This window comes from Rhinolophus hipposideros (assembly GCF_964194185.1).
Source record: "Rhinolophus hipposideros genome assembly, chromosome: 12".
Taxonomy (NCBI): Eukaryota; Metazoa; Chordata; class Mammalia; order Chiroptera; family Rhinolophidae; genus Rhinolophus; species Rhinolophus hipposideros.
In genome coordinates, this window is record NC_138058.1 from 44,853,233 (window position 1) to 44,881,023 (window position 27,791).

Below are 27,791 nucleotides of genomic sequence, written 5' to 3' on the forward strand. Positions count from 1 at the left end.
TAACCTCTTAAGACCTGCACTTCAAAGAATCATAAAAGAATGTCTGTCTATGTGGCAGTTTATCATTTGAATGATAATTCTGGTTTCCTTTAAAAATGTTAAAGTGTCTGTTCTTCAAAATAGACAGCAGTGAAAGGCATGAGAGATGCTGTGGGTCACTGATGGAGAATCATAGTTGACCTTAGCTTTGGTCGCATGATAACAGACTCTCTGGGTATTAGATCATTGCACACTGCCCTCAAAGTCAGTGGGAATTTTTGCATTGGCAATTTAGAAAACTACATGTAGCAGATCCTTGTAGAGAGGGGCAGCCTGTCAGCAGAGCTGGAGCCTCTGGAAAATGGCCCTCCAGAAGCCTGCCATATTGTAAAAACCTGTTCAATTTCAATCCTTTTACAAAAGGACTGTAACTTTCACAGTCCAATGCCTACTGGAATAATGCATTGCACAAATGAAAACACTGAAAAGGGAATTAATGTCTGTGTGAAGTATCTCAGAATGTTGAGACTAAGGAGGACCTTGGGGGGAAGCATTCATTTTCATTTAATATATTTTAATATATTAAAGCTATTATCTATAGAGCTAGAAAAGCTAATTGTCTAAAGAGAGAATATTCTACATCTCCCCAGGAACCTCCCTTTGTTGTTGTTTTACTACATCATGAAACTTCAGATTGAAAGATACAAAGTTCTGGTGGAGAGGAAGTCATTACCCAAGGTCAGTTTTGGAAGAAAGAATTCCACTATTAATGACAGTAGTATGTTCAGTCCAAAATTCAACAACTTTAAAATAGTCTCTAATGAAGAGACTTGGATTTCTCAGACCAAACTAAACTGGGCTACAAACCAAACTAATTTTACATTTATTGTCTTGAAGATTTTAAGTTGACTCAATGATTCTGAAGTTTAGCAAAGAAATACAAATAAACTATTGATGCAAAAATGTGTAGCAACCTCAAGAGTGAGTCCGTCTAGATGAGTGCAATGAAAGCAACTTAAATTTCCATCCTAAGGGAGCCTGCCCCTTGATGTAGAGGATGGTGAGAAGTCTGGAGGACTGCCTGGTCTACTAAATATTCACTTCAAACCCCAAACTTCCTCTCCTCTTCTTAAACTCCCTAAAATACTCATGGTGTCATTTTCCACTTCAGATTGGAAGATAATTCTTTTCCCCAAAAGGCTTCAGATAATCCTAAAGTCTAGCCTCTTCTTATACACACCCCAATGCAGCTTTACCTCTGTTTGCTCTGAGTGTTCTGGTGGTCTACCTTGTCTTTATATACCTTCCAGGTGTCCATCTTTGCATCTAGTATACAGTAGGCACTCAACTTTTCTTGTTGCTGATAGTTTAACACAATTTCAATGGGATCTGCAAATTCAATATGAACTTTACGACTTTAGTGTGACTCTCAGCAGTAAACCTGCTGTCTTAACCCCAACCTCTATTTTCTGTCTGATGAGAGCTTATTTCTATTATCTCTCTGGAGCCTATTGTATTCTAGGCATCGTGGATTGAAAACCTGCCTTCAGAAAGTTTTTAGTCTATTGATACAGAAAAGAACTATCGGTACTTAGAATTCCTGTATCATGTTGCCTTGAATTATCTTCTAGTTGCTTCATGTTTATAGATTTTGCGTCTCCAGTTAGAACAGGGACTTGCATGTCTTTTTATTTTGCCTGGTGCCTAGAGCAGTGCTGGGCCCGCGTAGGCACTTAGTAAGCACCTGGAAAATGAATGGATGAGGACTGAATATTGTATTAACAGACATGAAAGCCCTGAGAGTAGATTTGGAAGTCAGGAAGACATGAGTTAGAAATCTAATTCTGAGTCCTACTCGCTGTGTGACTGGGCAACTTTAAGTTTCAGCTTTTCCATCTGTATCCTTGGATGGTTGTAGAACTGGCTCTATAAGTTTGCTATAAGGATTAAATATGATACTAAATGTAAAATGCTTTACATAGAACCTAGAATATAGTGTTTGAAAAATGTTAGCTCCTATTATTATAATCAGATGTGATAAACACACACACGCAGAGGTGAGAAAGTGAGAAATGGGGTTACTGGAGTTGCTATGGCTGGGTTAGAAGGTTAGCTGAATTTTAAAGTGAGTGGAGATGGGAGTTAGCCGTGTGTAATTTAGAAGGGACTAGATTGGGACTCAGAGAATCTAGGTTCTAGACCTGGCTCTAGACACAGGACCTTGGGCAAACCATCTAATCTTTAGGGCCTTAATTTTCTCATTTAGAAGGTTACGTCAAATTACTTCTGAAATCTCTTTCTACTCAATCTATAATTTAAGAAAAAGGATTCCTAGGATGTCTCTCTCCTTTTTTCCGTACCCTTTACTAAAAGGGACCTTAAAAATCCAGAGATGATGTGACTAATTTGCAACCTGAGGTCCAGAGAAGCCATGAAACCTACCCCAACATCAAAGACTTGTTGGTGGTGAGTTGGATACAAATCCCTACCTCTGAGTTCCTTTGTAGTGATGGGTCCTCTATATGATGTCAAATGAGTCAGAGACAGAGGAGGGCGTAGCCCAGGAGGCACTTGCTAGGGAGGGGAAGTGTGATGCAGGGCCCGCTGGGCAATAACGCCACTCACCACAGAAGGACACAGCTTGAAGGAGGCGTTTGGTGCATAACTAAGAGTTTTAATATGATCAAGATAATTAGGAATCACTGGTACATAAAATTATTCCAGTTTTATTTATTACTAAAATAATAATAAATACAGAAAGAATATATTCAAATACATAAACTTAAACATGAACACCGGAAAATTAACATAGGAATTTCCTATACAAATAGTCAAAATGATAGTCTTATGGATTCATATGAATATTGCAATGGTCTTTGGGGACCTAGGGCAGTAGCCACCTTCCTTTTTCTCTCCTGACTTTGGGAACACCCTATCCCAAGCATTGAACTCTGAGATTAAAGCAAAGCTCCTACCTCCCCCAGTCCTGTCTTCAAGGAAGCAAGCAGATGTGAAGATGAGAGCAGGCGCTTGGGGAGATATGGCCTCTCTGCCAAGGGCAGTTACAGCTGCACCCTGCCGGTTGAGGGTTTGTGCTTTTCTCTTGTCCAGGCGCTGCTTGTCTAAGCCTTTCACCTGCAACTTCCAGTTTGCCAGTTTGACTCAGTGCTCACTTTTTACACCCACAGATCTGACACCTTGGGAAAGGACTGAAGGAGACGCTAAGACTTACATAGAGATAGCACAAAGCATTGAGCACTGAGAACAAAGGTCCAGGATAAAGGCTACATTGAGAAGAAAAACTTCTGAGGACCAAGAGAAAGCCATTGAAGTGTTTATGGATAGGCTGAGTACAAGAAATACAGAATGATGACTTTTTCTAAGTATGGAATGTAAAACAAAAAAGGGTGAATTTTATTAAAAAAATTTTTTTCTCATAGCAGAATTTTTTTTTTTAATGTGGCAGAAGACATGTTTACTTATAGAAAAGGGTGAATTTTAAATCTCTGAGGATCCTTGAATAAAATGGCTGATTCCAGTTCCACGCAGAGAAAGTACAAGGTGAGCCTGGAACATTTTGTGCCAGAAAGCAAAACACTACTCAAAAACTGAGGGACATCTGTCAAAAGGACATAGGAGTTGATCTGAACATTGCATACTGGTCAAATTTGGAACAACTTAAGCACCGAAAACCAAAATAAATGTAACTGATTATAATACACTGAATTTTAAAAAAAAAAACACCCACCAGTTAAAAGGAATGTTCAGAACAGGATAGAATGGGAGAAGAAAGTACTTCTTTACGAAAAGAATGCCAGCTAATGAATATAGAAGGGATCATAGAATTAGAAAAACCACCATTTTGTAACCCACGATGTAATTATATTATTAGATAAGGATTATTAATGGATGATAAAACCACTAGGCTAAGAGTTTTTGGGAAACAGGATATTCACATGGTGGCAGAGCAGTGTCCCACAGATTACTTATTAAAAGTGGAAAATGTACCCTTAGAGTGGTGAGGTCTGGTAGATGCCATCTTAATTAAATGATCAAATTACCGTCACTAAGAATGAAACGATGGCTATTATGTGCCCTTGAGTTGATGTTGTGTGAACTACACAATATTACCTGTGACGTGTCTTTGTCCAAAGTCTTCAGCCCAAGTCTTGTCAAGGCTTTAAGACCTAAATTCTGGTTTTTGGAAACACAGGGGATAGAGAAAAAAGTTAAATGACACTGTGAAGAAATAATCAGACAAATCTGGAGTGTGGACATTGTAAAAGAAAACTGTCCTGGATTCTTTAAAATATCAACATCATGAACAAACAAAGGTGGGAAAACTGATCTAAAGAATTAAAAGTCTAAAGAGACAAGCTTGCAAAATACAACCTTTGTCAGATTCTAGTTAGAAAAAAATAAAACAGCTATAAAAAACATTTTGGGGACAATTAGGGACAATTAAGTATAGATTGAATCTAAGAAAACATTAAGGAATTTTTAAAAGTGTGATAACAGTGTTGTGGCTTGTAGGAGGATATCTCTATTCTTGGGATAATTACGCTGAAATTTAGGGCTGAAGTATGATGTCTGCAACTTTCTTTCAAATGGTTCATCCAAACAAATTGCATGTCTGTGTGTGTGATGAGAGAGAGAGAAAGAGAAAACAAATGTGGCAAATGTTAACCATTGTTGAATCTAGGCGGACAGTATATGAATGGTTTATTGCACTATTTTTTCAACTTCTTTGTACGTTATAAATTTTTAAAAATAAATTGAGAACTAAATTTCTGAGGAAGTATATGGGAATTAAAAAAAGAAGCTTACATCTGGAAAAACAGAAACCCTTTCATTCCTAATCAATCCTGTTATTGTAATAGGAGCACATATATGTGTCTCTCAGCCCCCACAGGAATGGTGGGGGCTGTGACTTATTTCACTTTGGACCCAGTGAAAGCGAGAATGTGGCAGTCAGATAAAGATGTTTTCCCTAAGTGACTCCCATTTTCTCGTGCAGAGGGGAAACTGAATTTAGTTGAGAACATTTTAAAGTCTGTTTTCAAAGCACACAATGATTTATTCCAAGTTCCACAAGCAGAACCTAGAAACATTGGCTAAATAGTTAGATGGGGAATGGAAAACAGCGAGAAGGGAAGAGAGGATCTCCAATAATGCCAACTTCCCAGTCCTGAGAATGGGAATCCTAATTTTTACCTGTTAAACCAGCCAAAGGTTAATAAAACATCAAGCTAGTGTGAAGAAAATGAAGTGAAAATGTGAGTTTCCATTGCAGAGAATTCACACTTCCATGTAGGGACCCCACCCCGACTGCCAACACAATACCAACCGCAACATCAATCACCTCTTTTCTGTGAAACCATTCAGAGTTGAAAGCACAATTATTTTAGCTTAATTATGTGGTGCTCGATTGCTTTAATTCCTAATTTCATCAAGCTAATGTAGTCTGAACCATAAATTCTCTAAATAAGATGAGAAAAAATACTTTAAAAATTATATAAACGATTATTGTACAATGATAACCAAAAGTACTCAAGAAAGATGAAAATTATATTTGATTACATATTTTGCATTTTCAAATTGATTTAAACAATAATTTACAGAAGGAGATCAGAATTATCCTGTTGGCTACTCCCACTGATAAAAAAAGATTTCAATATTTATAAGACAACTGATGCTTTGTAAATCTTATGAGTGTTTATTAAAAGCAACATGAAAAAGGCATGTACAAAACAATAATTATCTCTGTCCATTCATCCACCTATTCATTCAACAACATTTACTGAACATCAACTGTGTCCCAGTACCATGTAAGGTTAGGTGAGGGTATAAAGTCCTTGAAGGAACTCAGCCTAGTTGGGGCGACCACTTGTAAGAAAATACTACCATAAAATGTTGCAAGGGTATTTTGAGAGTGATTATTTCTTTTTCGGCCAAGGAGAGAGGGCTGGTGGGATTAGGAAGACATATTAGGGGATATGATGCTTGGGCCAAGTATGAGCGATGAGCAGCAGGCAGTGGGAAAAGGAGGAAGGATGTTCCAGGCGGAGGGAGCAGCTGGAGTAAAGACACAGAAGTGGGAAACTTGGCAGTGCATCCTACTTCCTAGATATCTACAAGTAGTTCAGCCTGCCTTGGGTGCAGGGTAGAGGGAGGCACTTCCAATGCAACCAGAATAGAGGAGAGCAGGTCTGGGTGAAAGTATGATGGGTTCAGTTTTGGATGTGTTGTTTCAGGGCCTGAGGACCTCTGGGAACAGATGCTAGTAGACATTTTCAGGACTATAAGAGAGGACCCAGCCCTAGCCTCACGTTAAAGGGCCTTGCTCTGGCTCTTCTCCCTCTACACAGGCCCAAGGGGACCTCCCTACCCAGATCCCACACTCCCTCCTATTCAAGACTACTTTAGGTCTCCGGGATCACAGAATTCCTTGCTCAGCTAGCACCAAGCTTGCTTCCAGGGCCTATGGAGACTTCGTCCTCGGGACTACTCTCCAGAGAGCAGACTGTATCTCTAGGGTACACATCCCTAGATACAGGCCTTTAGGCATAGTTGATGAGCAGCTATTTGTGGGGCTGTTGATGAAGCTAGGTTATGAGGACGAGTGTCCACACATGTGAATGCGAGGCCCCTTGAGTGTGGATGGAGCTGGGGATGAGAGGAGAAACGGGTGGGCTGTGAGTGAGAGGAAAGCTTCCTTATACTTCTGTGCTCTGGTGTGGAAATCCAAGGTTCTGAAATTGACCGTGACCTTCCAGGTTGTTATGAAACTGTGTCAAGGTAGGAGACTAGAACGTATTTTATGTTTGTTAGCTAGATTTATAACTTTAACACATTTAATATATGCTATGTAAGCCTCTACTTGTACTCTTGACTGAACACACAAATGTTAGGGGTTGGCCTAAGCTGCTGAAAACACTGACCAGGAGTTTAGGAGACTATACATTTGGCCATCCATATTTGGAGGTCATTAGCACAGAGCCAATGCTGTGGGAGTGGGGAAAGTTCCCAGGGCAGGTGATGAAAGTCACAACCTGGAGGCACATCATTTTTAAAGCAACAGGCGAAGGAGCTGGTCAAGGAGCCTACAAAGAAATTGCCAGAGAGGTAGGAGAAGTACTAGCAGAGGGGCGTTTCAGAAACCAAATGAGAAGAGTGTTTCAAGAGGAATGGAATGGTCAACAACATGGACCATGTATGTCAAGTGATGAGCATAGCGCCTGGCCCATGGTAAGCACCCAATCACAGTGGCTGTGAATGTGATGATGATACTGATGATGGCGGTGGTACTGACATCTTTGTTCCTCTATGCTTCTTTCTACCTCAAACACCTTCCCTCTTTCTCCACCTCTACTCACATTCTGTGGATCATGTTCTCTAGGACCTCTTCCTCTTGCCTGTTAGGTTGTCCTATAGATTCCTATGGTCCCTGCGCTCATTCTTATAATATCACATTTATAGCACTTAATAGGTTACTGCTATTTATTGAATGAATGGTCACTGTTTCTAGGGTGACCACCACCTTGGTTTACCTGCTACTGACTGGTTTTAGCAGTGAAAGTCCTGTATTCCAGGAAACCCCCTCAGTCCTAGGGAAATCTAGATGGTTGGTCACCCTAAATTGACATCTCAATTTTTTTTGAATGAACAAATGAATGAATGGCAGAATGTCAGTTCTTTCTCTATATGCTTTACTCCTCATCAAACTGAAGATGCTGTGGGCAAGACTTTCTCATGGCCTGGTTGAATTCCTGTTCCAGCTCTGTGTTGCTCCATAATCCTGGAAGAAGATAGCTTCATTTTCTCAACCAGGGCTCCTTATCCAAACCACAGAACAAGATAATGCTTTGAGCACTATTTTCTCAATTCTCTCAAGGTTGGCACATAACAAGTACCATTCTAGATGCATACTATCAATGCCTTAGGGCATTTAGGGCTTAATTCTTTCACAGGTTGAGAATCACACAGCCCCTGCAATCAAGAATGCCACTGTGATTGTCCTCTGCTCTAGGTCCATTAGCACAACTCGCTGGAGGAGAAAAGCTATGGGAAGGAAGTGTCAAAGAATGGGGCTTGTGTTATCTCTGTTCTGCAAATTGAGGAACTGAGGCTTGGAAGGAAGTAAGTGCATTCTTATTTTCCCAAGATGGACAAAGGTAGAAAGCTGTAAGATCTTAATGGTTAGGAAGGGAAAATAGAAAGACAACCAACCACCTCCTAGGCTTTGATGTGGTGGTATTCCAACTTTGCTTCTCAGCTGGCAATTGCCAAAGTCAGGCTGCACAGTATGTCATCTTGTGGAAGACAAATGCTCTATAAATAAATTGACTTGGAACTATCTCAAACACACACAAACCACATTGGCTTTAAATGTAACTCGACATTTTTTCTCATTTTCTTTCTCTTCTTGAAGAGGTCAGCAAGGAAGGTTCTGCAACAAAGGCTTTACTGAAATTTAACCCAAGAAACCAGGAAGAACTTATTTGTATTCTCTTTAACAGACATATTTCATTGCCAAATATTTGTTTCAAAGCTCATTGATTCAATCATTGAGTATGTACCTGTATATTAAGCTCGTGACCCTTACGTTACGTACCAATCCTTTTAAAATTCATTTTCTAGTAGAGGTGATTATTCATTTTGTCATTCCATTTCCCATTATTAAAAATTTCATATGTAAAAATCACTGCCTACTGATGGGGTAATGTGTAAAGAGGCAATATTTTTAGTGACTAAACTGGAAAAAAAGATTGTTGATGGCTCTTCCATCTGAGGAGGAATCAGAGACAAATTTCTGAGGAATACCTTGGAAAAACTTGGGAGCTATCAAAATGCAGAGTATGGAATGGTGGTAGCCTTGGGGCTCTGTTTTCAGCTTAGATTCTGAAGCAGAGGTAACTACTTTTAAATAACATTCTCAAAGGTATTTCATTTGTAGGATAAAGTTAATTAACCTTTTCCCCTTTCCCCCATGGCATCATTACATCACCACATTAACAAGGACAATAGAAGCTCAGGGTCCTGAGTTTTCATTGAACAGTCATTCATCTGAAAGGAAGGACACAGAGTTGCCAATACTAATTTAAAAAGCACATACTTTATGTCTGATTTGCATGACTGAGAGAAAGAGGCTCCATCTCTGGCCTAGTAAAGGAAATACTTTTGAAGGCAACAGAAAAGGAATAACTTGGCTAAAAAGGTTAAATTCCACTGCAACTTCAAAGTGGGTGCAGATCCCCACTAGAAAAAGTCTTGGTCTTGCTGGGCAGGAAGATGTTCTTGAGGGAAACTTCTCAGAAGGAAAGATTTCACCTTGGTTTGCTGAAAATGCTGTTCACTAGGTTTCAAGGGTCCACATGTCCATGCTTTTTACTAGGAAATTCTAAGGCCTTGACGTGGCCTATGAATGATTCTTTCTGGACCGTGGTCCTACCAACAACCATCTTGAGGAACTGCAGTTTGAGCATTAAACCCTAGTTCCTTTCTAGATACCTAACCACTGGCAGCTCCTCCCTTAAGCCATGCAATTGCATACCTCTGGGCCTTTGCTCTGTTTTTACTTTCATCTAGAATTTGCTTCCTTCCCTCTTCCTCCCTGCTTTTTTATTTTTCCTAGCCTATATTATGTTAGACTCAATTTAGGAGTCATCTTCTTTAAGAAGTCTTTTCAGAACCTCTGGTGAGCTAAGGTCCTCTCCTCTGTGCCTTGTAAGCCCCGTGTATGGTAACAATTACATTATATTCAAATGGAGTTCACACAGTAGGTGTTCATTATCTGCTTGTAAAATGTTCCGGGTTATGCACACCCTTGATTATTTTGGGTGGGACCAAGGCACTAAGTAAAAAAAAATTGTGGGTGATAACATACACATAAAATTTACCATCTTAATGATTCTTAACTATATAGTTTAGTGGTATTAAATACTTTCATAATGTTGTGTACCCATCACTACCATCCATCCTGTAACTCTTTTCATCTTGTAGAACTGAACCTCTATTCCCATTAAACAATAACTCCCCATTCTCCTTCACCCCCAGCCCCTGGCAACTCTATGAGTTTCACTATTTTAAGTAGCTCATGTAAATGGAATTATACAGTATTTGTTCCTTTTGTGACTGGCTTATTTGATGCAGCATAGTGTCCATGTTGTAGTATATTATAAAATTTCCTTCATTTTAACCATGTAACCGTCTTTTCCCTATCCATTTATCCATTGATGGAAATTTGGGTTGCTTCCACATTTTAGCTATTGTGAATAATGCTGCTTTGAATACGGACATAGCAATATCTCTAACATTCTGCTTTTGGTTCTTTTGGGTATATACCTATAAGTGGAGTTGCTGGTCATATAATGCTGTTTTCGGTTTTTAAGGGAAATACCATACTGTTTTCCACAGTGGCTGAACCTTTTACACTCCCACCCACAGTGCACAAGGTTTCTAATTCCAAGGAGCCAATTTTTATGTGGTTTTAAAAATTTCCATTTAAATCTGAGATGAGAGCTTTAGAAAGGTCAAATTCATTATGGGGGGGAAGGTATATTACAGTGACCGCTTGTTTGGTGCTTACCCTGTGCCTATTCCTTCAACATTTTACATTAACTCTAATCTTTATATCATTCTGATTCTTACAGTAACCTTTTGAGATAGGTATTACCACCTCCATTTCAAATGTGGCTAAAGATTCAATGATTCATCCAAGGTCGTACATCTAAGAAAGTGGCCCAACCAAGGCACACCCAGGTATGACTCCAACCCAGAACTCTATTATTCTACGATATCAAGGGGGCTATTGGAGGGACTAATCCCACAGAATCTGTGGGTTTTGAATGACTTTTTATTCCTGGTAAATGACCGCTGGCAAGGAAAGCAAAGGGGAAGTATGTTATGAATGGAAGACCTTTTCAAATTCGTCTGTCAGCTGAGCAGCTGCATTTGTCCTTACCCAGATTTTCACATTTTCATGGGTTTTGTGAAGAAGTGAAATAGAAAAATGTGTGGCCTCCAAGAGGCCGCAATACGAGGCTGAGAAGCTGGGCGTGGGGTGCGTGGGGTACGGGTTTCTTGTGGTCTTTCACTCCATCCTTCATTGGCTTAAGGTGTTTTCGTCTCCCCCTACAAAAGGGGCGGGAAACTGTATGTGCGAGTGTGGCGGGGAAGCATGGGTGGAGGAAGAGTCTCCAGCCAAGCGCAAGACAAGCCACTCTGCCGCCTGGCGCAGTTGCCAGGACACCGCGGCCAAAGCACCAACGGCAGAAGCCGCACCGCGTCCCGGCGGCGGCGGCGGCCGCTGCGAGCCCAAGTGACGCATTGCAGGTACGAACCAGCCAATAAGAGGCCTGCTCAACGACGGTCAGCACACGTCGCTACGACGTGCTCCTCCGCGCCGCAAAGTAGAGCCCCACAGGCGCGACTCCACCGGCCTTTTTAACGGCTCGCTGGGGAGTGAAACCCACTTACGCCATCCATTCTCCCACTGCCCTGTATCTCTTGCATCGTCGACCAAATAACTGTGGATAAAGGGGTCTCGAGAAGAGTTTGAGGGAAGGGGGCTGGCCGGGACTCGTTTGCGATGTTCCGTTATTCGGCATGCGGCGGATGGATCTAGCGGAGGGAGGTGTTTATGAGGCGCTGGGGGCGGAGGGGGAGAATTAGTCCGAGTGGAGCGAGCGAGCCGAGTGGTTGTGTGGTCACGTCCCGGAGACCGGTAGCGCTTGCAGCATGGTGAGTTCTCGCTAAGCTGCCGGCGCTGGGCCTTTGGGGCAAAGAGGCTGAAGCTAATTGACTAAAGAAGGGGAACTCACCTCCCTTAAACCTTGCAGGAGTGGCCTTCGCCTGAGGGATGGCGCGAAAGGGGCTGGGGGCGTCCGCGGCGGTTGTGTCGCAGGTGTTCCCCCACCCCCATTCTCTGCAGGATGGTGTCCCTTAGGATACTGGGGACCGGGCGCCCTGCCCCCGAGGCCGTAGGCTCCCCAGGGGCTTGGCTGGACGAGGATGAAGCCGGGGTGGGGGAGCAGCCCGGCACATGGGGGAGGCGAAAGCGTGGAAGGGCGCGCGGCGGGGGGAGCCGTGGCGCCCAAGCGTTGGGTCGGGCATCTCTCAAGGTCTGCGCGGGGGCCGGATTCGAAATCCCAACGGACGGACGGCTGGGGGGGGGCGCCAGGAAGCGTCTTTGTCCGCCTGCGGCCGGCCTGCGCGGGGGGGGGCGGGAGGGAGCGCGCGCGGCCCGGGAAGAGCCGGCGCCGCCGTTAGCCGGCAGCTCCCGCGGGCCGGGGGGGCGGGGGGGCCGGGGGGCGAGCGGACGGGCGCGGCGCGCGGTGTGGGCAGAGCCCGCGCGGCGCGGGGAGCGGCCGGGGGCGGGGCGGCGGCGCTGGAGCCGGAGCCGGAGCCGCCGCCCGCTCGGCTCGCGCCCCAGCTGCTGCGCTGGCACCTGCAGGGCTGCGGAGGTCCCGGCGGCCGCGGGGCGGGCCGGGCGGGAGCGCGTGGGGGAGGGGGCCCCGGGGGTGAGGAGGGAGCTCGCGGAGCGCCCGTCTGGCGCCTTCTGGGTGCTGGGCCTTCCGCACCACCCGGGCTGGACGTCAAAAAAAAAATTTTTTTTTTTTCTTAAATGAGTTTGTACCTGAAGTCCGGCGCGTCCCCTCGGCCCGCCTCTCGTTAGAGAAAGCCATGGGCTCCGCTGAGGGGTCTGAAAGGCCTTTCCTGCCTGCCCACCACCTGCGGGAGGCAGGCTCCGCAGCGACTGGCGTTGTGCCGCGAAAGCCGCTCTAAGCTCCCGTAGCAAGTTGAGGGATGCCTTTGCAAGGGGCCGGCGGACGCGCCCTGGTCTGAGTGCTCACCTGCACGCCTCGCGTCGGGCCGCCGCGCCGCGGTGCCCACGCGCCCGTCCGCTGGGAAGTGACCCGTGTTTCCCACACCAACTGCCAGGCCGTCTTCAAGTGGAGTGCCGTTCTTTTGTGCAGTCAGGGTTGTCAACGCCGCAGTGATAGAAGAGGCTTTTGCGGGGCAGGGAATAAAAACATTTTCCTGTCACTTGAGACCGGAACTCCTGTTCATTCCTGGAAAAAAAAAAATCTAAGGAAGGCGGTCATTTGCAGGAGTTATTTTGTGGTTCCTGTTGCCAAGTGTTTACGACAATGGGTGTGTCCAGGAGGCAAGGTGACATCTTAAGCAGCAGTTGGAAATCCTCGCCAACTGAAACTTGCAGCCTGTACGGGTGTGGAAAGCGGAGTTCACCCTGGTTAAAAGTGGTGTTCGCGGAAGTTGGATGCACGCGTGCCATCTTGATAAATTATTTTATTCTGAATTTGAATATGTTCGAATTTCCTCACAGATGAAGCTACATTATAGGCGGGTAATTTTACGTTCTAAACTGTGAAGGAAAATTTCAAAGATTCTTAAATGAAGGGTAAGGGTTTTTTTCCTGTATCTGTTGTAATTGAATCAAGAACGCGAATTAGGTTTTCTTGGTGCTGCTTGGAGTTTTGTATCTGCTTTCGCGGGTCTTTGCCAGGGATAGGCTTTTGTAGTTATTTGCATCATTGACGCTTTGGGATTTTTCGGTTTGTTAAATTGACAGTCATCGTTAGTTTGGAAGTTGTCTTCATGTGACTTCATAATTATAAGACTTGGAAATTGAAAATTAGAACTCTCAAGTTAAAGAATAAAAAGTTTATATGAAATAGAATACACGTAGCTCACATAGCTCTTGCGTTTACATGTAGTCAATACATGCTCATTAAAAGGGGATTGCTTTAAGAAAAGGCTGCGTAATTAAATAGAAAATGTGAACATTTTGTAGCTTGAGTAATGTTACCTCAAACTGCGAAATCTGTTAGACTGAGGACATTCACTATGGATCTATTAAAATACAGAAAGTTCTAGACTCAGCTGGAACGATCAAATTAAACCTTTTGGTCAAGGTCCTAATTTTTATGAAGTAGTTTCTTATAGTGGTTTTTCTTTTGGTCCAAGATGTTATGTATAGTAAATGCTGTTCTATCAGAATTAAAATACATATATTTTAACTTCACTGAAATAGAGACTGCTTTTGATACAGGTAAAACAAATACCTTGATTTCTGAAATTGTAGAAAAATTTACTTATGAAGCCTTTGTATGGACGTAGCACTTGGAAGAATCCGGAAGGAGTGAAGGATAGAAGTTTGTGTTTCATTTCAAGCCTATGGATTCTTACATTTATTAAGATCAAAGTTTTGGATTATTTGTATACCACCTTTTCACTAGATGAATTCCAGGAGTATCCATACCTACTTTTGAATGCCATTTAGGAAATGTTTAATATAGGTACATAAATGCATTCACTTCAGGTCACACATAGCCTAGATTAGTGTTTCTCAATGTTTACAAATCACCTGTAGTTTTCCAAAATGCAGATTCTAGTTCAGTAGGTCTGGGGTGGAACCTGAAAGTATACTAATGCCTGGAAGCTTTCGAGCAGTAGGAAGAATTATATCAATCGTAGAAATAAAAGAAGTAAGGAACGAGTCATCTTTGCAGTGAATTATCCTTCACTTTACTAAAATAAACATGTTAATGAGCTTGAGTTTTCCTAAAGGTATAATTCTTCTAGGTTTTTGTTTTTTTTTATTTTATTTTATTGGGGAACAGTGTTTCTCCAGGTCAGCTCCAAGTCGTCATTCAACCTAGTGGAGGGCGCAGCTCACTGGCTCTTGTGGGAATTGAACCGGCAACCCTGTTCTGAGCTCGCACTCTAACCTAACTCGCTAATTGAGCCATCCGACCCCCCCCTCCCCGCTAGTTCTTCTAAGTAGTAAGAAAATAGCATTCACCATAGACAAGTAAGAACCAAATTTCTTTGGTGTCGTTGGAAAAGGCTTAGAAATTAAGAGTTCTAGGGAGTCTTGTGGTCCTGTTTTTAGTAGGCTTTAATCTGAATGTTGCTGGTAAAGTTTATTTTAAAACCTTGAACTCTGGATTAGTAAGTACAAAAATCTTAAGTTTCTTGAAACATCCCAAGCAAAATCATGGAGCGCTTGTGTGAGTAACTTAGTCTCTTGTGTGCTTAGTTTCTTCTTTGAAGTTCATTTGTGATCTTTTCTGAGACAGCATTTGCCTTGAGGTAGGGAGCTGGACAAGATGGTGTGGGGTCATTAAAATTAAACTTTCCAAGCAAAATTGAAAAGTTTCTGTTTTATAGTTAACACCCTTATTTCTCAGCTTTCATAAAAATGAGCTTTCCGGAGATCTTCCCCAACACTACCATGTTGTTGAGAACAAACGCAGTCGCCTTTTCTGCACATAGCCATCAAACCTTCAGCTTTCACGCATGCTGCAGTGCTTTGTACACAGTTAGTTGAACGTTTTTAGTTTTAAATTGATTTTACCTTTCACATCTTTCCCTGGGCTGCACCTGGTGGTTTTACTTTGTGGAAATACATTTTGTCAGCTTAAAGTTAACATAGAACATGATGGCTCTGTTGTAAAAGGCTTGATAATGCCATGCATGTTTATCTCCTGTGTAGAAGTTGAACTAGTTAGGTTGATATTTTTAAGATTCTTTGGTTAGTGTATTGTATAAAATAATTACCAATGAACTCTTTGGGCTAGCCCTTTCCATAGCTTCACATTTGCTCTGCACAGTAACCCTGTATGGTAGATATGAATACTGTGTTACAGATAAAGTCCACTGTGAGAGGTGGAGTTATGTGACCAAGGTCACACAGCTGTTTAATTGCAGAGCTGGGATACTAGTGTGGTTATGACTCAAAAACACCATGCTTTTTCCTTCACCATGCCACCATGATACCCTTTTTCAGAAATGATAGAAGTCCTTCAAAATGGAATCAGGCTAGAAGTAAACCACCATAGCCTCTAACAAAGTAAACATCAACTCTGGATTTTTAAAATTTTATTCCTAGGGAAAGCAATCTATGATTTTATACCAAATCAGAGATAATTATTCTATAAACTTGTGCATTTTAACTTAATTATTGGCACTTCAGTTTTAAGTTACCAGGCTTTTGGCTTTTTTTCCTTTTTTAAATAGAAACGAGTTTGCATTGAGGTCAAATCAAAATTGTTGAGCAGAGAAAGAAGCTTTCTTGGTTTCTCAAATTGTCTCGTGCTGTCCCCTGTGGAAAATATGATGCTATTCTACATTAAGGTGTTACCCTTTCCAGGAGTATGTTCATTTAAAAAGAACAAAACCAGGCAGTGTTTCTTCTTTTCATACCAAAAAATGAATGGATTAATCATAGTATGTTTGACTTCGTGTAGGCAGGAATATTAGATAGAAGGCTATTTTGTCAGTGCCTCCCAGAACCACATACGTAAGTAGCTGCTTTATGGGTATGTATACTAATAAGCAGTGAAATGTCCAAAAATGAAGGTCACATGAAGAACAAGGAGCTTTCTGCAAATATCTATACATTATGGCGCTCTGAATTTCAAACTTACAGGAATTAGTGTTGTTTAATCGTGACTCTACTAGTTAACTTAATTTTGTGCTCTCCACTGCTTGAAATTGCAGCTGAGCCTTTTTCCCCATTTGTAAGATAGGCGATAATAATACTATTGTAGTGTTACTATGAAGACTGAATAAGAACAACATATACTTATAATGGGTTTTAGACATCACAAACCTTAGGCTCACTTTGGGATTTCAAAAGTCAAGAGAAAATGGGTGACTGGACTTAATACTAACGTGTTTCCCCGAAAATAAGACCTAGCCGGACAGTCAGTTGTAATGTGTCTTTTGGAGCAAAAATTAATGTAAAGCGTGGTCTTATATGATTGTCCGGCTAGGTCTTATTTTTGGGGAACATGGTATCTGGTAAATAAGATAGTTCAAATGTTCATAATTCTGCATTCTCTGCAGTTGCCTGGCAGGTAAGGAGGAGTAAAAACTGATAGCTTTCACGTTACCCAAACCATGATATCTTGAATTTTAATCTTTTTAATAGACACGAATTTTGCTTAGTAATATGAGGGGGTTGGAAAATCACTTTCATGTCCAAATGATGTGTTTAATCATTTACAGGGGCAATTTTGAATATAGTCCGTCCCTTGGACATTATTTTTGGTTCAGTGGAGTTTTCTGGTAATTTTATCTACCAAGGGAGGGGGGTAAGCTTAAGGTTTAGGTATGCTAACTTTGAAAAAGGAACTAGATTCTGTCCTTATTTTAGAATAATTCCAATTAAACTTTTCAGTATGCCAGATTTGCCTTTTTTAAATAGTGTAAAATTTAGACTTTCAAACGTATTTTGAACTATCTTCATATCTTAAACTTGGGATCAAGATAGCTTGCTTCGAAGATAAACCAGATGTGTGCATTTTCTACCCATCTGTGTGCTTGTTGCTGATAACTAAGGAATGTTGAATTAAGTGAAGTTTATGGTACCTGCTGAACCTTGAAAGTTTTAAAACTTGTTTCTGTAACTGCTAATCTGCATCCTTTCAAGTACTTACCTATCTCTGATCTCTTTGTAGGCTGACCAACTGACTGAAGAGCAGATTGCAGGTAAGAAATTCTTTGCCTGATTGTGCCCATTGGATTTTATTATAAATTGAATAGCCAACCTCAAAATAAGATACTTGCATGAAAGAATTGACTTTGATCTATGTAGTAGATGATAACAAACGGGTGTAATGTAATACAGTAATTGAACCTGCTTTGGCAAGTGAGAGGGTAAACTTGTCTTTCACATCTTCTGAAAGATGTGTGGAACTAACTGTAATTAAAGACCTATGTTTTTAGACTGTGTGGATATACTTTGGAGCCTGGTGGTGGTCTTTGTTTTGTTTTTGTTGAAGATTATCTTACTCTAAAACACGAATTCGGGGCAGTTTTTTAACACTGCAACTCCAAACAAATCAGTCTCCACAAAGAGGGTCAAGTAGTAACTAATAGTTAACTTCAAATGTGGAATCAGAAAATAAACGTTGGATTTACCCCAGTTTAAAGTTAGCCAATATTTTAACCTTAGAATTGCATATATAGTCAGGGAATAACCATTTCTCACAGTGAAAAACCGAGGTCCAAAAATTAGCATTCTGTTTGACAGATGGTAGTAATTTTGTCTTACAAAGCAGTGACAGCTATTGAAATGAGCTTAAATCTTGTTTCCTTTGGTTTTGCTATGGAAATGTTAAATTGTTACATAAAACCTGATGTCATGTTGTCTTTATGCCATACCATTAAACATTAGTACTTTGGATTTTATTCTATACTTTTGAGATGGCTGGTTAACATCATAATGTTGGGGAAACTTGTTCAAGGTTTTTTTTTTTTAATGCAATATTGAAATGGCTTTCAAACTCTATTACTTTCATTAGAGGCTTTTGTTAACCACAAGCATCAAGCACTTTTAACTGCCAGAATTTTGTTAGGCAAGGAGTTTGAAGTATTCAAAAACACTATAGCAATTTCTTTTAATGCTAGAGAAAACTGAGAAGCCTGGTTGGAACTCAGTTATATTGCCCATTTAAAGTAAGCCCCTCCACACACCTCATAAACACAAATTTGGAGGAGCAGAAATCATTAGTCTCAAATGTTCATCATAAATATTATTTGATAGGACTGTATAAGGTAAAAAGCTGTTAGCATTAAAGGACCAAATTTGAGCAGGTTTTATTTTTACAACTTACTGTGTGAATTTGGCTTAAAGCTGAGATTTGCTTTCTGTGTTTGGTAAATTGCTATATTGAGTGTGTTAAAAGTAATCAAGCAGAACTTGGGAAATAATTTCTTTGTTCATTTGTACGATTTTAAATGTATCAATGAAATGTAAATTATTCTAAAATAGTTTTTATATAATGTCTTCAGGAACTGACTTGGGCTATCTAATATTTCCAGTCTTAAACTCTTACATTCTCTAATACATCTGGCCTTCCTCTCTGCCTTTCATTTCTTGGTATTCTCTCTCAGGTAATTGTGCCTACTATACACAGCATAGAATGTTTACTTCATAAGGTAGAGTATTACTCAAGGTGCCTGTCACAGAGTTGATGCTCCTTATTGCCTTCCCAAAATACGCACAATTCTTTAGAAAATAGTTTGTGAACTACAAGAGAATCAATGATTTATACAGCATTTTTATAAAGAATAGTTGTAGTTCATTGAAACACTCACTGTCTTTAAGATAAATTCTGTCATTTAATTGACTTCCATCATACAATTAAATTTCCAATAGGAGTGGGGAAAAATATATTCTAGTTTCTCTCCCTACCCTGCCCTTTCCTAGGCTTTTTAAAAAAGTTATTACTTGGACCCCAGGCTTTAGTGAACCCTTAGGTTAGAGAAACCAAAGCTTTTATGCTACTAAAATAAAAACCCTGTGAGATCAGGGACCTTTTTGTTACTTCTTGTGTTCCCAGTGCCTACCACGTAATAAGGACTGAATAAATACTTCTTAAATGAATAAGTTTCATTTTCAAAAATGTGTGACAAAAAAATGTTCTGGAACACTACCTACACAATCCCGAGAATTATTCTGCCTCCCAAAGTCCCTTCCTAAATTTGGTATGTTTCAATGTCCACCTTTGAGGTAAAGGCAGATTTTTTTCTTTATCTGGTGGGTGAATTGTAATCACTGGTGACCAGTAACATCTCAGAGTCTAAGACCTACTTGTTCTTAAGAAGCTTCATACATGTAATGCAACATTGAATATACTAAGGTGCTTTTAAAGCTATTTTTTTCCCCTACAGTAATTATTACTACTTCAGATTTATGTAGAAATTCTAACAGCAAATAACTTGGTCTAGGAAAAAGCATGCTTGATGTTTAGAATTGTTTACATTACGTCATCTTAAAGAGCAATCCAGAGCAGTCTGGTGTGACATCACTAACAATTTTGTTTGACTCTGCCATGATGTTATTTGTTGTTGTCTGACATTTAGAGGCAATAGAAAAAACAAACATACAAGAATTTTTCTTTTTTAAAGAAACTTGAGCCTAAAAAAACTTCATTAAACTTTCAAGGTCCAGTGTAGGGATAAAACTTACTTGATTAAAAAAAACCCACTAACCTTACTGAGTTTATAGCAGCAGTTTCATAGTGCCCACAAAGGTCTCATACATGACCTTCAAGGGATTATTAAGTTCAGTTTTCTAAATACCTAGAAGTTGATAAACAGACATTTGATTTTTCTTTTGTTGTAATTGTTTTTATGACAACCAATTTAATAAAATTATAAATTTATGTAATAAATAGAAAGGGTCTTGGGATTGCTAATGAACAAATAAAACTTAACTTAGGCATAACTAGAATTTTGGGATTTTGGGAGGTCCTATCGATTATGTTGAAGATAGCTGTTTTGTGACATTCAGGACCTGTTTTCTTATTGCGTATTTAGGTTTTTGACTCTTGGATTTTGTATTTCAAGTCTTTCCTGGAAATTACTGTTTTAGGATGACATGTTTCTATAAATGAAGATTATACTAATTCTGAAGTACAGGTGGTACGCAGTAAATGCAGGCGAGTTTAAATTGTACTTTTGAGTTTATTCTCATTTCAAGGAATTTTTACAGGTATTTCTAGCTCTTAAGTGGAAAAATACAGAGAAATCTGAAATAAAACTTGACCTTCAAAATATTTTCATTTGTTCCTTCTTTGTATATATAAATTGTAGTTACAACATACAGTTTTATTTTCTGCTTTTCATTTATTCTAGCAAACATTTTAAGAGTTACTAGATTTTAAAACTTGCTGAAACTTAGAACACACACATATCAGTTGACACTGTATCTTTCATCATTTGGCTTTAAGTCAAATCATATAGTAAAATGATTATACCGCATTGGGAATTTTGCACACAATGGTGGTGTTAAATGATACAATGCCTGTAGCTAAGGATTACAGCAGAGAATGTAATGTAAACAAATACAAATCTCAAGGGCTTTAATTTTCTTGTATCCTATTAGTAGTGATAGATGCTATGTATTCAAACCCTAATAGTTTGTATATTTCTAGACATTTCTATATCCTGTAAAAAAAAAAAACACCCTAAGATATAAATGTCTTCATCAAATTTTGTCATTGGGTTGATCTAGGTTAGTACTGCATACATACTATTTTCATAAAATCAATGAGTAATTTGGTACTGAGCTTCTGGTATCAAGTCAGTTCCTCTGAAAACATTTAAACGAAATGGAACTATTATTAATGAATGCGGCAAACTGCAACTAGTCAGTAATATCTAAAGCTAAGCAATTCAAAGATTTTAAACAGAAGAAAGTTAACATGGTGATCCAAGAAGGTAAATAGAACCCAAGTATTTGTGGGGGTAATTGTAAATAACCCAGTTAGGAGGGTGTTGTAATTGTCCAGGCAAAAATGATGGGGCCATGAACCCAATTATTGATTATAGAGATGGGAAAAGAATCAGGCAGTATTTAAATAGCAGAGTTCAGCAGGATTGGACAGACTTCAGGGGGCAAGAGTTAAGTGAGTTTTGCTTGTCTCCCTAGGGTAGCTGGGGAGTATAGAATTCGTTTTCATAAGTCTTCCTTGAGGTCAGCCAGGGGAAATGTCCTGTAGGAAGTTAGAAATAAGGGTGTTATTGAGACGAGTATACCAAAGATAGGAAGTCTTCATTATAAGTGGACATAGACGAAATGGCCAAGGAAAGAAGAAAGGGTAAGAGAGTTGGTTACGTCTTTTTGTAAGAGACAAGTAGGAGCAAAAGCATTTGGCGTTGTGAGGTATGACAGTAAATTAAAGTACTGTTGTGGAAGCCAAAAGAAGTTTGAGGGGGTTTTTAGTGTTGTCTTGGATACTGCAGGAAAATTAGATCATATTTTTCTAAACATTTATTAAGTACTTGTCAGACGTAGTTCTAAGCGCTTTACTTGTAGTTAAATTCTTAAAATTGGGAAGTAGATAGTTATTCTCGTAACAAAAAATGAGGAAGCTGAGGTAGAAAAAAGGTTTAATAATAATTTGCCCAGGTTACATAGCTGGGATAAGTAAGTAGCAGAGCTGGGATTTTTAACACAGGCAGTCCTGTTCCAAGGTCTGATTTTCGTTTCTATTCTGTGTGACCTTGCATACTGAAACATACTTGCTGGATTGGGTACCTAAGTCATTGGTGAACCTATGCGTTTTCAGCTGATGCGTTGGAGCTGGAAGCAATTTTAACAGTTGATTGATAGAGAAGAAATGGATATGACTAATCGTGCCTTCCAGAATTTGGGGGGAGATACATTTATATGACCTTGCACTACCAAATTTAATCTCTGCTTTAGTTTCTCTGTACAATAAATGGTACAGCCAGGTGTTGTGGATCACCACTCCAACAGCGTTCCGTGTAATCTGGTGATGAAATAAAAGCCACATAATTTCATAAGATCTTAGGCAATAGTATATTTTACTCTTGCAAGTTTGGGATTTTCTTACCTAAAGAAAGGTCTAAATTATGTTTGTTCTCAATAGTACAGCTAAAAATGGTCATTCATACCTTGATCATCCCATTGCTAACATCATTATAGATTATTTGGTGATAGTCTCCCCTGTCTTCCAGAAAAGAAAACTAGCCTATAGCATATTGTTTGAAGTTTAAAGTTTCTTTTGGTTTTAATTTAGTGAGTGATGAGACAGACTTAATTTTTAACAAGGACTTATATTTGTACTCTAACCATAGCACAAATAGTATAGTTGCTCTATAGAAATGTTTTTGGTTACCAGTGGTCTTATTTTTGTAAGTGAAGGTTAGATCTGTAATTTTGAATTGTGTTCCACAGAGCAGCTTTAACAGAAAACAGAGAACCAGTCATTTGGGGCTTGGATTCTTTTTCTCTTTAAACCCAGAATAGTTTGATTTTTCATCTGGTCTAGATACTTGAATTCCCTGTAAGATTTAGGTGAAAAAACTCCCTGGTAGATCAATATGAGCATATGCTGGTATGATTAGCTAAAGATGTTTGAAATATCACAAGGTTCTCCCACCTAATCCTTCAGGAATCAAAATCTCATTTCAGTTGCTATCTTCATATACATAGGGTGCCAAAAAATGTATACACAAGGGGAAAACTATTAAAATTGTAATACTCAATATATACCAATAACAGATGAATACAAGTCATGTGTATACATTTTTTTGGCACCCCCGGTATATCTTTTAAGAGTTGATTAATACGTTTCATTTAGGAGGTTATTTTTTTTATTGTTAACCTATGCATTTGGATTGTGGTCTCTCAAACAGAATTCAAAGAAGCTTTTTCACTATTTGACAAGGATGGTGATGGAACTATAACAACAAAGGAATTGGGAACTGTAATGAGGTCTCTTGGGCAGAATCCCACAGAAGCAGAGTTACAGGACATGATAAACGAAGTGGATGCTGATGGTAAGTCTTTAATTTGGAGGTTTGAGAAAGGGGAAGTTGAAAAAGTGGCATTTAAATTCTGTTGTGATGTTTCAATTAAACAAACCATTTCAGGTAATGGCACAATTGACTTCCCGGAATTTCTGACAATGATGGCAAGAAAAATGAAAGACACAGACAGTGAAGAAGAAATTAGAGAAGCATTCCGTGTGTTTGATAAGGTAGGTTTTCAAGGACTGAATTTGTTAAGGTTTAATTTGAGGATGAAGATGGATGAAATGAAGATATCAGGACCTCTTATTCTTTGAAGACTTGTTTTTCTGATAACTTATCAACATAATTCATTATTAAGCAAAAGCTTTTTAAGAATTCAGTGCAAGCTCAGATTTCCTAGCAACATGTATTGCATTAATCTTGTGGCAAGGAGATATCACTCGACTTTGGAACTAAGAAATACGGATTTCTAAAGTATATTTTTCTCTCTACTGTGAAATTTAGTAAACTTAATAAGCTTCCATTCCAACTCTAATTTTACACATTTTATTGACTTTTTTCCTAGGATGGTAATGGCTATATTAGTGCAGCAGAGCTTCGCCACGTGATGACAAACCTTGGAGAGAAGTTAACAGATGAAGAGGTTGATGAAATGATCAGGGAAGCAGATATTGATGGTGATGGGCAAGTAAACTATGAAGGTAAGTCAGTCTCTTAGCACCTCATTCTGTGCTCTGACTGTAAGTTCAGAGGTACTTGTTAGGTATCTGACAGGTTAAAATTAGCAAGCCACTCCCAACCCCATGAAGATGCTAAAACTTACTTGTATTTACTGACCTTTTGCTGTGCAGAATGTTGTAAACAGACTAGTTAACATCACTCACCTGATCAGTTTTTAGATCTGTTTACTCTGAGGTCCTAACCCTATACCTAGGACCTGCATTTTTAACAGGATTGCTGGTGGGTGGTTTCATATGCACTAAAGTTTGAAAAGCACTATACTCCAAATTGCTGAAACAATTTTTGTATAACATTTATGGAAAAATTTGAAAAGCTTCAAAATTTTATTTCAAGATCCTTAAAATGAAATTAAGGTGACTTTTCTTCATTGGATTATCTTCGTCTAATTAGCTTTAGTCTGAAGCTTTATGCTTCAAATTCAAAAGTATCATTTGTAATACTAAACTAAGAGCAAGAGTGCTTTTTATTTATAAAAGCTATCTAAAGCATTAATTGGGTTTGTTTATTTAGTGATTTTGGTTTATGAAGTTCCAGCCTTGGCAGTAGACCAGCTTTCCTCTGCTTTATGATCATTTTGAGGAAAAAAGAAGGAATAGCAATTGCTCAGTGATTGAGTAAATGTGATTGGTTTTTGCCAGTCTTTTGCCATTGACTACTTTTTGTGTACTTCTTTTTCAGAGTTTGTACAAATGATGACAGCAAAGTGAAGACGTTGTACAGAATGTGTTAAATTTCTTGTACAAAATTGTTTATTTGCCTTTTCTTTGTTTGTAACTTATCTGTAAAAGGTTTCCCCCTACTGTCAAAAAAAATATGCATGTATAGTAATTAGGACTTCATTCCTCCATGTTTTCTTCCCTTATCTTACTGTCATTGTCCTGAAACCTTATTTTAGAAAATTGATCAAGTAACATGTTGCATGTGGCTTCCTCTGGATATATCTAAGCCCTTCTGCACATCTAAACTTAGATGGAGTTGGTCAAATGAGGGAACATCTGGGTTATGCCTTTTTTTAAGTAGTTTTCTTTAGGAACTGTCAGCATGTTGTTGTTGAAGTGTGGAGTTGTAACTCTGCGTGGACTATGGACAGTCAACAATATGTACTTAAAAGTTGCACTATTGCAAAACGGGTGTATTATCCAGGTACTCGTACACTATTTTTTTGTACTACTGGTCCTGTGCCAGAAACATTTTCTTTTATTGTTACTTGCTTTTTAAACTTTGTTTAGCCACTTAAAATCTGCTTATGGCACAATTTGCCTCAAATCCATTCCAAGTTGTATATTTGTTTTCCAATAAAAAAATTTTACCCAATTTTACCCAACTGTTGCTCTGAATCTGAGTCATTCAATTAACTTGAGGTCGAACAATTTTGAGAATCAAATGTAGAGGCGGTTTGTACTTGGTGTGATTTAGTTAAGTATTTTTTTGACTCGTCAAGATTGTATTTAGTGGGTTGTTTTTACTTTTGTTTTTTTTCTTCAGTTTTTAAATCAAGCTCTGGCCAGTTTTATTAAAGAAAAATTTTGCATGATTTACTGTTCACCAGTCTGTTCTGGCATGCTTCTGATGATACCAGAATCACCTGGATCAGTGATAGCCAGTGTGCATACTCTAGTATTTTCCACACGCTGTGCCCCATTCAATATTATTGCCCCTGTAGTGGTGGACACCAGTCTTGGCCAATATAGCATAGTAATCTATATTTCACATTTCCTGAAGGCTGGGCAGTTGTTGGCAAGGATGACCAGTTTCGCTTTGCCTTGTCTGATCATTTTCAGAGTGTACTTGTAGCCCAACACGTACTTTCCACTTTTTATAACAAGTTGGAGCCTAGAGTTGATCAGCTCCAGCGACTTTTTCATCTTCTTTACGGCCACCATCTTCCTGCCTTAGATGCGGGATGGCCCCCAACCAAGAGCAGCTGCCTGTATTTAGTTTTTAGACTATGACACTTCAGAAAGTTTAAGTGAAAGATTAAGAAACACTGTAAGTGTACCTGTATGGGAACTGGCGTAAGGTAGGTAGGTGTTTGTATTTCGTACCTTTTAAATGTGTTTTTCAACTTTGGCATCTGTCCAAATTGACTTTAGCCATGCAATGATTTTTTAAATGTTCGTATTAAAAACACCACAATCTAAATTAAGGGAGGGAGGGTCAATATGCTTTTACCTCTCTTTCGTAATGTTTTACTCAGTACTTTTAAATTCTTGACTACCACATAGGAAATGAGAATTTACTGTTGTGTCTGCCTATCTGCAATATTTTACCAAAAAGGCATCTTTAGGAATGGATTGGCAGTAACTAAACTTTGTTTTAGTTTTTGCTTGCTTCTAAACCAGTGCTCTCTATAATTTAAGCTAACTCAAAAGGTGGTTTAGGGTTTTCGGGTTTTTTTAAATACTTAATGAGAGATTTCATAGCAAACCATAGCCAAGATTAAAACATTAAATATAATTGTTACCTGAGTATTATAACTATAAGGTTTTTAATTTGCCAGAGGGTAATTCCTTTGGCAGGTTTTTGCCTGTCTTTGACTATTTAAATACCACTGTTCTACCTCATGATGTATTACATTATTACATATTAGGCAGGCAAATCAATTAAATAGGAAGACCTTTATTAGATGTAAGAATTTACTCAAAGGGAAGGGTAAACAAGGTATTTGGTGGGGGAACATTCGTGTGTCTGGGCTTTGGTGTTTTATTGCAATGTTTCAGTTTATTGCCGTGTGTCAGCTTGAAATCAGTGTTATCCAAGCCTCAGTTATCTTACCTGTAAAATGGGTATAATTGATCCAACTGTTTCTAATGTGGCACTTAGCATTTGCAGTAAGTTTTCAGTTGATATTCTGTCCTGTTAAACCACTTATATGACCTTGTAAAATAAGAGAATTGGGCAAAGTTAATCTTGGTGGTTTTCCAGTTCCAACAGTTTGAAGTTTAAATTATTAAGGTGGAAGGGGAAACACGTTTTGGGGGTACTGTTGTGTGTCATGTTAATGGCTGCTTTTACATTCTGGTTAGTCTCAAAAGTCACACAGTAGGCATTGTATTGCTTTACAGGAAATTGAAGTATAAAGCAGTTTTATATAATGTCATTGAGCACATACTGAGCTGGGTTCAAATCTCAGTTGTGCTGCCTACAACATAATCCTCAAACCCAGCACTACAATTTTGAAACCTATCTTTAAATCTTAACCATGTTACCTGTTTTTTATTAGCAGGATCATGGTAACTGATAATTCATTCCTCACTATCTGTAGCATGTTGGCTCTCAGATAATTCTATGACAAAAACCGTCATTGCAGTTCAAAATGCTCCTAGGCTGTAAAGTAATTTTTGTTAAAGATCTGATGCGCTATGCATCAGATCTTTATCTACTTAGTGGTCTTACATTCTCAAAGAGAAATGGCTTCCCTCCTTTTTAAACTGCTGTTGTGATAACCTGAAAAACATTTTGAAACTTAGTGATACTGTAAAAGACGATGTTTTCTTAGGACATTTTGTTTATCCTACATGCTTAATCTGTTTTATTGGTAAAGTCCTTGAAATCATTGACTCATGCTGTTTCTATTTTAGATAGTCAAGCTATTTTCTCATCTAGATGTTCCCTTTTATTTCACACTTTGTATGGGTTTCTGGACTTCTTTGTACCTTTCATCATATTCTTTTAGTCTCTAGGGTCCCAGTCCCTAGTCTGCTGAGCCAGTTTACAGGCTCAGCCAAAATGAGAAAATGAAATGAGGCGCG

At 39.2% G+C, this 27,791-nt stretch overlaps 1 protein-coding gene and 1 pseudogene across 3 annotated transcripts; one reads left to right on the forward strand and one right to left on the reverse strand.

The window, feature by feature from the left end:
• Positions 1-11,215: 11,215 nt before the first annotated feature.
• On the forward strand, positions 11,216-25,363 carry CALM2 (calmodulin 2). 2 transcript variants are annotated; one of them, XM_081069677.1, is made up of 6 exons: positions 11,216-11,313; positions 17,469-17,499; positions 23,182-23,325; positions 23,419-23,525; positions 23,864-23,999; positions 24,718-25,363. In XM_081069677.1, exons 3-6 carry the CDS (start codon positions 23,256-23,258, stop codon positions 24,744-24,746), a joined length of 342 nt encoding a protein of 113 aa, XP_080925803.1. In that variant the 5' UTR covers positions 11,216-11,313; positions 17,469-17,499; positions 23,182-23,255; the 3' UTR covers positions 24,747-25,363. The 2 variants fall into 2 exon arrangements, with proteins under 2 accessions (XP_080925803.1, XP_080925802.1); XM_081069676.1 differs by lacking the exon at positions 11,216-11,313 and adding an exon at positions 11,383-11,721.
• Positions 25,364-25,492: 129 nt separating this feature from the next.
• Positions 25,493-27,646, reverse strand: LOC308506331 (large ribosomal subunit protein eL30-like; annotated as a pseudogene). Its single transcript has one exon. The product of its transcript is annotated as a large ribosomal subunit protein eL30-like (transcript).
• Positions 27,647-27,791: the final 145 nt, after the last annotated feature.

Excerpts from the sequence above, each read along its gene's own strand:
- CALM2 (XM_081069676.1), top strand. Across the intron at positions 23,526-23,863 it reads CATTCCGTGTGTTTGATAAG|GATGGTAATGGCTATATTAG; the intron begins GTAGGTTTTCAA and ends CTTTTTTCCTAG. Across the intron at positions 24,000-24,717 it reads TGGGCAAGTAAACTATGAAG|AGTTTGTACAAATGATGACA; the intron begins GTAAGTCAGTCT and ends CTTCTTTTTCAG.